Genomic DNA, 12,762 nt, shown 5'->3' with positions numbered 1-12,762 from the left:
TCTGACAAGAACTGGTCATTGTGTGCACCTAAGGGGTTAAATTGGTTTATTTAAAAGCAAAAAGCTGAGGCAGCATGAATATCATTTACATATCATTACCCAGACTCTTCTGCTTCAGTAGAGACACTGTTAGCTGTAGATGACTATGGGGAAAAGGAATGAATTGGATGTGCAGATGCACTACTCAGAGATGTGACATTGTATTTATGCTAGATATGTGTGCGCAATATATTTATAAAACACCAACGCTAGGTACACGATTACAGAGCACGATAAGCACAAGTACACACACAAAACAGAGGTTCAGAGGACCGTGCCCATGAGTTCCCATCTAATGTATGTTACTTTTACACAGTCATAACCGTGATAGGGAAGGATCTGAGGCGAGACACAGAATAGTAAGATAAAAGGACAGTAAACACCAAAAATGTTATTGTTTAAAAAGATAGATAATCTCTTTATTTAACCCCAACACTGTTATGTTAATTCTAGTTAAGTCTGACCAGAGGGCAGTCTATGTATTAAAATGCAACTCCCAAGCTACAAAAACTAAAAAAGTAAAACTACAGAAAAAAATAAACAAAGCTGTCCAAAATAATAAAATTAAACCTAAACGAATACCCCTATAAAAATAAAAAAAATCCCCTCCAAAATAAAAACACCCCCTTATCTAATACTAAACTACCAATAGCCCTTAAAAGGGATTTTTGTAGGGCATTGCCCTAAAGTAATCGGCTCTTTTACATTAAAAATAAAGTCCTCCCTAACAGTAAAAACCCCCACGCACCAAACCCCCCACGATAAAAAAAAACTAACACTAATAAACCTAAACTACCCATTGCCCCTAACGGGGCATTTGTATAGGTATAGACATTCAGCTATTTGTTACTGCCCTTAAAAGGCCATTCAGCTCATTTGAAATTGCCCAAAGAACCCTAATCTAAAAAAACAACCCCCCCCAATTAAAAAAAATACCTAAACTATTTGGGTCTTTTGTGTTATAGGTTTTTTTTCAATTTTTTTGGGAGGTTTGTTTTTACTATACTATAATTGCGTTTGTAACGCGTCCATCGGCAGTTCCACCGGGATGCAGCGAAGGCAAACGGAACATTACAAAAAAAAACCCATAACCGCCCGCAATAAGTATTAAAAAAATAAAAATAAATAACCGTTCACAATAAGTGAGAGAAAAAAATTTAATCGCCCGCAATAAGTATTTTAAAAAAAAAAGAACCGCCCTTACGAACTATTAAGAACAAATAAAACCTAACCGCCCGCACAAAGTATTAAGAAAAAAAAAATACCCAATAAAATTATTAACCCCTAAATCCGCCAACCACAACATAGCAAACTACCTAATCCGTCAACCCCCCACAACGCATTAAACCTAATTTACCTCTTGACTCCTAAACCGCCAACCCCCACAACGCAAAAAACTAATTTAATGACTAAGCCACCTAACACCCTCTAAATTAACCCCTTAACTGCATTAAAAGAATACTACATTACAATATAAAAAAATAATTACATTAATCTAAAATTACAGAAAATTAAAAAAAGGATAACATTACAAAAATAATAAACACTATTCAAAATAAAAACATTGAACCTAATCCCTTTGAGAATAAAAAAGCCCCCCTAAAATAAAAACACCCCCTAGTCTAATACTAATCTACCAATAGCCCTTAAAAAAAAAAAAAAAAAAAATCCGCTCTTTTACATTAAAAATAAACCAATTCCCCCCTAACAGTAAAACCCCCCGTGATAAAAATAAATAAATAACACTAATAAACCTAAACTACCCATTGCCTGTAAAGGGGCATTTGTATGTGCATTGCCCTTAAAATGGCATTCAGCTCTTTTTCACTGCCCTGGCATTAGGACGTTATGTGCTGTTATAACTGCGCTGGGCTTTAGCACCATTAGCACGGCATGGAACGTCCTAACCATTCAGCTGTCATGAAACCATAGCCGCTTCCTGTATGGGATCGCGGGTTGGGGGGCGTGCCTGAACCAATCCCATCATTAAAATCATGCGATCGCATGAACAGTCGCTGTACTGGGCCGTAAGGGAATGCGGCTGCAGCTGTAATAGGCTGTAAGGGAGGGCGTGCGTAGCTGTACTAGGCTGTAAGGGAGGGCTGTTGTAGCTGTACTAGGCAGTAAGGGAGGGCTGGTGTAGCTGTACTAGGCAGTAAGGGAGGGCGTGCGCCGCTGTACTAGGCAGTAAGGGAGGGCGTGCGCCGCTGTACTAGGCAGTAAGGGAGGGCGTGCGCCGCTGTACTAGGCAGTAAGGGAGGGCGTGCGCCGCTGTACTAGGCAGTAAGGGAGGGCGTGCGCCGCTGTACTAGGCAGTAAGGGAGGGCGTGCGCCGCTGTACTAGGCAGTAAGGGAGGGCGTGCGCCGCTGTACTAGGCAGTAAGGGAGGGCGTGCGCCGCTGTACTAGGCAGTAAGGGAGGGCGTGCGCCGCTGTACTAGGCAGTAAGGGAGGGCGTGCGCCGCTGTACTAGGCAGTAAGGGAGGGCGTGCGCCGCTGTACTAGGCAGTAAGGGAGGGCGTGCGCCGCTGTACTAGGCAGTAAGGGAGGGCGTGCGCCGCTGTACTAGGCAGTAAGGGAGGGCGTGCGCCGCTGTACTAGGCAGTAAGGGAGGGCGTGCGCCGCTGTACTAGGCAGTAAGGGAGGGCGTGCGCCGCTGTACTAGGCAGTAAGGGAGGGCGTGCGCCGCTGTACTAGGCAGTAAGGGAGGGCGTGCGCCGCTGTACTAGGCAGTAAGGGAGGGCGTGCGCCGCTGTACTAGGCAGTAACTGAGTTCAGAACTGGCATTAGATTCACATATCTGAACTACTTCTTCAATCTCCACCTGGTTTAATGTGTTTTTCTTTTTAGGATGCACCAGACAAACAATGCTCGTTTTCTGGATCTGCTGTGGCGACACGTGCTGTCCCTCTGTCTGCTGACGGCAGCCTTCCTAGTGTCATATAGTAGGTATGCATATATCTGTAACCCTTATATGCCTCATCTGACAATATCACTGGGCAGTGATTGTATACCATGAATGTATTGCCTTTTTTTATATATATATATATATATATATATATATATATATAAATAATTTTTATATAAACAAACAAATTATGTATTGGTGACATTTTGGTAAATACAGGCTAAGAGTCCAGGGAATGCTTTCTGAATTGTCCCTCATATCCTTGACTGATATGGTAGAAAGGTTAGACCAATATGGTCGGTGTGCTGGAAGTCCAAGTAGCACTAAACCCAAATTTTTTCTTTCATGATTCAGATAGAGCAGCAATTTTAAGCAACTTTCTAATTTATTCCTATTATCAAATTTTCTTCGTTCTCTTGCTATCTTTATTTAAAAAGCAGGAATATGATGCATAGGAGCCGGCCCATTTTTGGTTATCTGGGCTATGCTTGCTTATTGGAGGGTAAATGAAAACATCAAATAAGCAAGCGCTATCCATGGTGCTGAACCTAAAATGGGCTGGCTGCTAAGATTTACATTCCTGCTTTTAAAATAAAGATAGCAAGAGAACGAAGAAAAATTTATAATAGGAGTAAAAGAGAAAGTTGCTTAAAATTTCATGCTCTATCTGAATCATGAAAGAAAAAAAAAATGGGTTCAGTGTCCCTTTAAGTGCCTGTATAGTTTGTCTCTTAAAGGGATAGTATACACTCATTTTCATATAATTGCATGTAATAGACACTACTATAAAGAATAAGATGCACAGATACTGATATAAAATCCAGTATAAAACGGTTTAAAAACTTACTTAGAAGCTCTCAGTTTAGCTCTGTTGAAAAGGCAGTTGGAAAGCCCACTGCAAGTGGGAAATAAGACACTCCCCCTCCCCCTTCATTTGCATATGAAAAGACCCTTTACACAAACAGGAGCAAGCTGGAGAAGGTAGCTGACGGTATTCTCATAAAACTTTGGGGCTTGGTTAGGAGTCTGAAAATCAGAGCAATGTTATTTAAAAATAAGCAAAATTATACATTTAAAAAAAAAAAAAAACTTTATGGGCTTTATAAATAGATCATCTACAAAACATTTATGCAAAGAAAAAATGAGTGTATAATGTCCCTTTAAGGATGCACCTATTTAGGGGCAGTTTTGCAGGGAGACCAAAATGAATGCTTAGAACAACAGATAAGTAAACAAGAACATAAAACACACAAGCTAGATTACGAGTCTTGTGTTAGCCTTAAAAAGAAGCGTTGAGAGGTCCCAACGCTGCTTTTTAACGCCCGCTGGTATTACGAGTCTGGCAGGTACAGGTGTACCGCTCACTTTTTTTCCGCGACTCGAGCATACCGCAAATCCCTTTACGTCAATTTCGTATCCTATCTTTTTAATGGGAATGGTATAACGCCGGTATTAAGAGTCTTGGAAGAAGTGAGCGGTACAGCCTCTCCTGTCAAGACTCCTACCGCATTTAAAAGTCAGTAGTTAAGAGTTTTATGGGCTAACGCCGTAACTTAAAGCTCTTAACTAAAGCGCTAAAAAGTACACTAACACCCATAAACTACCTATTAACCCCTAAACTGCCGACCGGACATCGCCGCCACTTTAATAAATATATTAACCCCTAAACCGCCGCACTCCCAACTCGCAAACACTTGTTCAATTTTATTAACCCCTAACATCGCCGACACCTACCTACATTTATTAACCCCTAATCTGCTGCCCCTAACGTCGCTGCTACTATATTAAATTTATTAACCCCTAAACCTAAGTCTAACCTTAAATCTAACCCCCCCTAACTTAAATATAATTTAAATAAAACTAAATAAAATTACTATCATTAACTAAATTATTCCTATTTAAAACTAAATACCTATAAAATAAACCCTAAGATAGCTACAATATAACTAATAGTTACATTGTAGCTAGCTTAGGATTTATTTTTATTTTACAGGCAAGTTTGTATTTATTTTAACTAAGTACAATAGTTAATAAATAGTTATTAACTATTTAATAACTACCTAGTTAAAATAAGTACAAATTTACCTGTTAAATAAACCCTAACCTAAGTTACAATTACACCTAACACTACACTATAATTAAATAAATTAACTAAATTACCTACAATTAATTACAATTAAATTAAACTATAGTACGAAACCCCCCCCACTAAATTACAGAAAAAAATACACTGTGTGCAGAATTATTAGGCAAATGAGTATTTTGACCACATCATCCTCTTTATGCATGTTGTCTTACTCCAAGCTGTATAGGCTCGAAAGCCTACTACCAATTAAGCATATTAGGTGATGTGCATCTCTGTAATGAGAAGGGGTGTGGTCTAATGACATCAACACCCTATATCAGGTGTGCATAATTATTAGGCAACTTCCTTTCCTTTGGCAAAATGGGTCAAAAGAAGGACTTGACAGGCTCAGAAAAGTCAAAAATAGTGAGATATCTTGCAGAGGGATGCAGCACTCTTAAAATTGCAAAGCTTCTGAAGCGTGATCATCGAACAATCAAGCGTTTCATTCAAAATAGTCAACAGGGTTGCAAAAAGCGTGTGGAAAAACCAAGGCGCAAAATAACTGCCCATGAACTGAGAAAAGTCAAGCGTGCAGCTGCCAAGATGCCACTTGCCACCAGTTTGGCCATATTTCAGAGCTGCAACATCACTGGAGTGCCCAAAAGCACAAGGTGTGCAATACTCAGAGACATGACCAAGGTAAGAAAGGCTGAAAGACGACCACCACTGAACAAGACACACAAGCTGAAACGTCAAGACTGGGCCAAGAAATATCTCAAGACTGATTTTTCTAAGGTTTTATGGACTGATGAAATGAGAGTGAATCTTGATGGGCCAGATGGATGGGCCCGTGGCTGGATTGGTAAAGGGCAGAGAGCTCCAGTCCGACTCAGACACCAGCAAGGTGGAGGTGGAGTACTGGTTTGGGCTGGTATCATCAAAGATGAGCTTGTGGGGCCTTTTCGGGTTGAGGATGGAGTCAAGCTCAACTCTCAGTCCTACTGCCAGTTTCTGGAAGACACCTTCTTCAAGCAGTGGTACAGGAAGAAGTCTGCATCCTTCAAGAAAAACATGATTTTCATGCAGGACAATGCTCCATCACACGCGTCCAAGTACTCCACAGCGTGGCTGGCAAGAAAGGGTATAAAAGAAGAAAATCTAATGACATGGCCTCCTTGTTCACCTGATCTGAACCCCATTGAGAACCTGTGGTCCATCATCAAATGTGAGATTTACAAGGAGGGAAAACAGTACACCTCTCTGAACAGTGTCTGGGAGGCTGTGGTTGCTGCTGCACGCAATGTTGATGGTGAACAGATCAAAACACTGACAGAATCCATGGATGGCAGGCTTTTGAGTGTCCTTGCAAAGAAAGGTGGCTATATTGGTCACTGATTTGTTTTTGTTTTGTTTTTGAATGTCAGAAATGTATATTTGTGAATGTTGAGATGTTATATTGGTTTCACTGGTAAAAATAAATAATTGAAATGGGTATATATTTGTTTTTTGTTAAGTTGCCTAATAATTATGCACAGTAATAGTCACCTGCACACACAGATATCCCCCTAAAATAGCTATTGTAATGTCAGCCGTTTAGGAATCAGTCCGGGATGCAACCCAACTGCTAGCGTGAATAGAAAACACACGCTAGCACACTGAGAAATAACCAGGACGTGACCCACTCAGGAAACAGATGATAATGATAACAAAAAATAATAATTGTTCCAGTATGCAAGGAAGCAAAAAAGGAAAAAACGTCCCTTTAAGCAGGTTAGAAAAAATACAAAGATAATGCTCTTATTTGCAGTTTTGAAAATGTCCCTTTAAGCAGGCTTGTAACAAAAAGGCAAAGTACTCTCTTGCAGCTTGTAAAAGTAAATGTCCCTTTAAACAGAAAGGCAAAGTTCTCTTTTGCAGCTTGTAAAAGTAAATGTCTCTTTAAGCAGGTTTATAGTTACCCAAGAAAAGATAGTGCAATAAGGCATAAGCAAGGTCAGGCAGGCAGTAGTCGGCATCCAAACATCAGTAGTAGAATAAGGCAAAAGCAAGGTCAGGCAGGCAGAAGTCGGTATCCAAACATCAGTAATAGGGTTAAGGCAAAAGGCTTGGTCAGGCAGGCAGAAGTCGGTACACAGGAATATAGAACAGAATTAGGTATGGTACTCACAAACTCCAAGGGGAACAAACAAACGGGCCCCGAGTAAGATCTCCCGCCGTGGTTTAAAGGCAGGAGCGGCAACGTCATCAGAGGGGTGTGTCGAGGAAGCGTCACGTTGCTAAGCAACGTGACGTCATTCACTCAGAGAAGATCCGGGAGCCGCGGTGACACGGCGATGAACGGACAAAATCATGACAGCTATAACTAAAAACAAACTAAAAACTACTTCCAAAACTATTCAGCTTTGATATTAATGAGTTTTTTGGGTTCATTGAGAACATGGTTGTTGTTCAATAATAAAATTAATCCTCAAAAATACAACTTATTCTGCACTCCCTGTAAAATAATTACAAGAATTTTAAACTAAGTACACCTAATCTAAACCCCCTAATAAAATAATAAATATCCCTACCCTACACTAAATTACAAATAGCCCTTAAAAGGGCTTTTTGCGGGGCATTGCCCCAAAGTAATCAGCTCTTTTTTACCTGTAAAAAAAACGACAATACCCCCCCCCCAAACATTAAAACCCACCACCCACACTCCCAACCCTACTCTAAAACCCACCCAATCACCCCTTAAAAAACACTAACCCCTTGAAGATCAACCTACCTTGAGACCTCTTCACCCAGCCGGGCAGAAGAGGGCCTCCAGACGGGCAGAAGTCTTCATCCAGGCGGCATCTTCTATCTTCATCCATCCGGAGCGGAGTGGGTCCAATCAGCCAATAGAATGCGAGCTCAATCCTATTGGCTGATTGGATCAACCAATAGGATTTTTCCTACCTTAATTCCGATTGGCTGATAGAATCCTATCAGCCAATCAGAATTTAAGGGACGCCATCTTGGATGACGTCATTTAAAGGAACCGTCATTCGTTGTGTAGTCGTCGGTCTGGATGGATGCTCCACGTCGGCTGGCTTCAAGATGGACCCGCTGGATGAAGATAGAATATGCCGCCTGAATGAAGACTTCTGCCCCTCTGGAGGACCACTTGTGCCCGGCTGTGTGAAGACGTCTCACGGTAGGGTGATCTTCAAGGGGGTAGTGTTAGGTTTTGTTAAGGGGGGATTGGGTGGGTTTTAGAGTAGGGTTGGGTGTGTGGGTGGTGGGTTGTAATGTTGGGGGGGTATTGTATTTTTATTTTTTTTACAGGTAAAAGAGCTGATTACTTTGGGGCAATTCCCTGCAAAAAGCCCTTTTAAGGGCTATTTGTAATTTAGTGTAGGGTAGGGATTTTTATTATTTTGGTTTTTTTTTTGTGTAATTAGTTTAAAATTCTTGTAATTATTTAATTTTTTTCTGTAATTTAGTTTTTTTTTGTACTTTTAGTTTATTTAATTTAATTGTATTTAATTGTAGTTAGTTAAGGTAATTCATTTAATGATAGTGTAGTGTTAGATGTAATTGTAATTTAGGTTAGGATTTATTTTACAGGTATATTTGTCTTTATTTTAACTAGGTAGTTATTAAATAGTTAACTATTGTACCTAGTTAAAATAAATACAAACTTTCCTGTAAAATAAAAATAAATCCTAATCTAGCTACAATGTAACTATTAGTTATATTGTAGCTAGCTTAAGGTTTATTTTACAGGTAAGTATTTAGTTTTAAATAGGATTAATTTATTTAATTGTAGTCATTTTATTTCGTTTTATTTAAATTATATTTCAGTTAGGGGGGTGTTAGACTTAGGTTTAGGGGTTAATACATTTAATATAGTAGCGGCGACGATGGGGACGGCAGATTAGGGGTTAATAAATTAAAAGTAGGTGTCTGCGATGTTGGGGGCAGCAGATTAGGGTTCATAGGGATAATGTAGGTGGCGGTGGTGTCCGGAGCGGCAGATTAGGGGTTAATAATATAAAGCAGATGTCGGGGGTGGCAGATTAGGGGTTAATAAGTGTAAGATTAGGGGTGTTTAGACTCAGGGTTCATATTAGGGTGTTAGGTGTAGACATAACTTTTGTTTCCCCATAGGAATCAATGGGGCTGCGTTAGAAGCTGAACGCTGCTTTTTTGCAGGTGTTATTTTTTTTCCCAGCCGATTCTGACCCATTGATTCCTATGGGGAAATCGTGCACAAGCACGTTTTGCCAGCTCACCGCTACCGTAAGCAATGCTGGTATTGAGGTGAGATGTGGATCTAAATTTTGCTCTATGCTCACCTTTTTGCGGCTAACGCCGGGTTTAAAAAAACCTGTAATACCAGCGTTGTCTTAAGTGAGCGGTGAAAAAAAAATGCTCGTTAGCCACGCACCCTTGTTACCGCAAAACTCGTAATCTCGGTGAAAGTAATCATCTTGAGGGTGGGTAGGTTTCTGGGTGTTGGTGACCTTTTGTTAACTTGTTTAAAAACAAGTTGTTGTGGTGAAGGTTAGGTCGTTGTTAATGTCGTAAACCATTAGTGGCTAAGGGATTTTCTGTCTTAAATAAGTCTTTGTGTTGGTGCTAATGTGGTGTAAATAGCTCTCTATGGCTTTCCAGATGAACATGTCATGGTATACTTCTAATATGTTGGAGATTAGATAATGATATCTCTCTAGTTTGAGATTGACCTGGATTTCTTGTTTCCACATTTGAATAGTAGGAGTTGATTTTTTCCCACATACGTGGAATTAGTTGATTTGTGCTGTTTATGATGATTTGACATAGCTTCTTGTGTTTTTTATTGAAGTTGTGGGTATTTGTGGAACAGGAATATGAGTGGGTCTAATGGGAAAGGTGTTCCTAATGTTTCCTGTATGTATTGTGATACTGCCTTCAAAAAGGGTTGTAATTTGGGGCAAGACCACCATATGTGGTGTAATGTTCCTTCCTGAGAGCAGAGTCTCCAATAGCAGTTGGATGAGTTCAGAAATATGCATTTCAAGCTTTGTGGGGTTAGATACCACCTAGACAGTCATTTAGTGTTAGTTTCTAGTCATTTTGATGAGTAAGCTGATTTATGTATACTGACAAAAATTAAATTCCATTCACTTGCTGATAGCAGGAAGGGTAATTCTTTATCCCATGACTTGGTAAATGTAGGTAGGTTGTCTTCTTTTGGTTTGGTTAAAGGTATAGGAACGTCACAATTAAGCTTGTATGATTCAGATAAAGCAGGTCATTTTAAGACACTTTTAAATTCAATTCTATTTTCAAATAAGCTTTGTTCTCTTAGTATCCCTTGTTAAAAAATAATACGCACATATCCTACACTAGTGGGAGCTGCTGCTAATTGGTGCCTGCACACATTTGTCTCTTGTGATTGGCTGACTAGATGTGTTCAGCTTCCTGTCAGTAGTGCAATGCTAACCCCTTCAGCAGTGGATAATGAGAGCATGAATAAAATTTAATTGGAAAGTTGTTTAAAATTCTATGTTCTATCTGAATCCTAAAATGAAAATTTGCGGGTTTATTATCCCTTTAAGAGTTTATAGGTTAGTGAGATTATGTGATGAATTGAAAAGGAGCTGCATAACTTTTCAAATAGAGTTTGGGTTCTAGTTAGATTATGCTTGGGGGAGGAGGTTAAGAAGGGGTTAAGTTGATGATACCAAAACCATTTGGTGAAGAAGCCATCTCCTAAGTGTTCTATAAGGTGTTTAGGCAACATTCTGTTGTCTACTGCTAGTGTGTATATTGGTAATAGGAGGTGTATGTCCGTAGGGCCAGTGGGAGTGAAGTTGATACCTGGTTGGAAATTTTGGTTATGCAGAATGGGTGTAAGTGGAGAGGGTATTGTGTTTTTTTAATTATTTGTTTCCAGACCCTGAAAGTTTTCGAAATGATGGGATTAGTGCTATGTTTATATTTATCCTGATTTTTTTTTCTAGCCATCATAAAGCTCTTAGATGGGGGAAGTTCCCTAAATCATGTTTCAATTCAACCCATTGCTTATTATGGTGTTCTTCATAAGAACACCAGTCCACTATTCTAGATAAGTAAACTGCATTTCAGTAGTTTTGGAGATTGGGTACTCCGAGTCCTCCCTGGTCAGGGTGTCTATAAAGTGTCTTTTTCGGGATTCTGGGGTGTTTTGCTTTCCATGTATTTTACCTTTTTATTGATATTTAATGATATATCCACTCTCTGTGATGGGAACCTGGTGGTAGTGGAAGGGATTGGAGTGGGTACCTCTGTCTTCTTTAAAGGGACATGAAATCAGATAGCGTGCTAGCTGGCTATTGTGTACTTTATCATTAGTTTGTCATTCTGTAGTGTAGATACATAACACAAGCTAAACAATGCAAATGTATACAAAGAGCTTACAATCTACAGGATTAGTAAATATGCAGTTGTGCCCCAGACTGGCATGCCTGTCCCTCAGTCAGTGGCATCTTGCTAAAGGGTTAAATTATTTTGTAACATAGTGCAGCACAGTACACAGCCCCATGTGGATTTATATACTTTTGAGGTCCCACATCTGTCATGTCACGCGTGTCCTCTCTTGGTGCCATAACAAGCACTTGCAGTTGAGGACATTGTCGTTCTGTTGCAAACAATATTAACCCTTTATTGGTATTTATATGTTTGTGGTTACTTCCCTAGGGTGTACCTGATGTACCACAGCTGGAAGCAGGTAGTGTACGGAGGGGTGGCCGGCAGTATACTGGCAATTATATGGTTTGCCATTACGCAGGAGATCCTAACGCCGATCTTTCCTAGGATCGCAGCCTGGTGAGTGACCGGTCCCTACCAATGCTTACAGTAGAACGACATCATTAACAAATACATAATAAATACATAATAAAAAGATCAATTTCAAATGAGTAGTAGATTTTCTGAAAAATTTCAACATTTGCTCCATTCCCCTGCCCCCTGTCATGTGATTGCTATCAGCCAATTACAGACTAATATACATATACAATGTGAGCTCTTGTTCATGCACTCTACTACTATTTCTTACAATGCATTTTTATGATGATTTAATAAAGATGTTGGGGTGTAGAGCTGTGCTCAGTTTGGTCTATTTATGCACAAGAAAACACGTCCTTACAGATTCCACCCAAAAACAAACTTTCTTCTGGCTACACTTTCCTAATCTGTAACAATGTGTTTGTCTTGTTCTCTGATTGTGTACAGGCCGATTTCTGAATTCTTTCTCATCCGTGATGCCAGCCTAATACCCAATATCTTGTGGTTTGAATACACAGTCACCCGGGCACAGGCTAGGTAAGTCATGGTCTATTGCTGGCATAACCCATTTATACTTTATATCCTATATTTATTAACAGCTAAACAACAGTGAAGGTCTAAACCAGACAACTTAGTATTAACCCTGGAGGTTCTGTTATTGACTGTAAACTTTATGTATTTAAATAAATAACATGCTTAATACTTTCAATCATGGGTTTCAATAGCCACATGTAGCTGTCTGCACTTATTATCAGCCCCTGGGAATAGAAATAACGATATGAGCCATAGTATATGAATAATTAAGATTAGATTATTAAGAAAATATTTAAGCGAGGGAAGACCGTGTGTTTGAATGAAAACCTATTTTAAAAAGTCATTTTAGTGCAATAAAAAGATTCTTACAGATAAGTAAAGCATTTTATGACTACACAGGAATGTTACCTCAAAAATATATTTATACAAAGTGATGT

General features: G+C 39.5%; 1 protein-coding gene across 2 annotated transcripts in view; it reads left to right on the top strand.

Annotated features, from left to right (window-relative positions):
• The window catches only part of DOLPP1 (dolichyldiphosphatase 1), a 54,334-nt gene that overhangs the window by 26,160 nt on the left and 15,412 nt on the right, over positions 1–12,762 (top strand). Inside the window, exons 5-7 of one of the 2 annotated variants that reach the window (XM_053696120.1) lie at positions 2,889–2,987; positions 11,705–11,833; positions 12,239–12,328. In XM_053696120.1, coding sequence (XP_053552095.1) covers positions 2,889–2,987; positions 11,705–11,833; positions 12,239–12,328 — 318 coding nt within the window. Of the gene's footprint in view, positions 1–2,888; positions 2,988–11,704; positions 11,834–12,238; positions 12,333–12,762 lie in introns of those variants that run through there. The other variant, XM_053696121.1, reaches the window with a different exon arrangement.

Source organism: Bombina bombina, chromosome 12, assembly GCF_027579735.1.
Source record: "Bombina bombina isolate aBomBom1 chromosome 12, aBomBom1.pri, whole genome shotgun sequence".
Classification (NCBI taxonomy): domain Eukaryota; kingdom Metazoa; phylum Chordata; class Amphibia; order Anura; family Bombinatoridae; genus Bombina; species Bombina bombina.
Note: the sequence above shows the minus strand (reverse complement) of the source record. Positions and strands in the feature narration are given on the sequence as shown.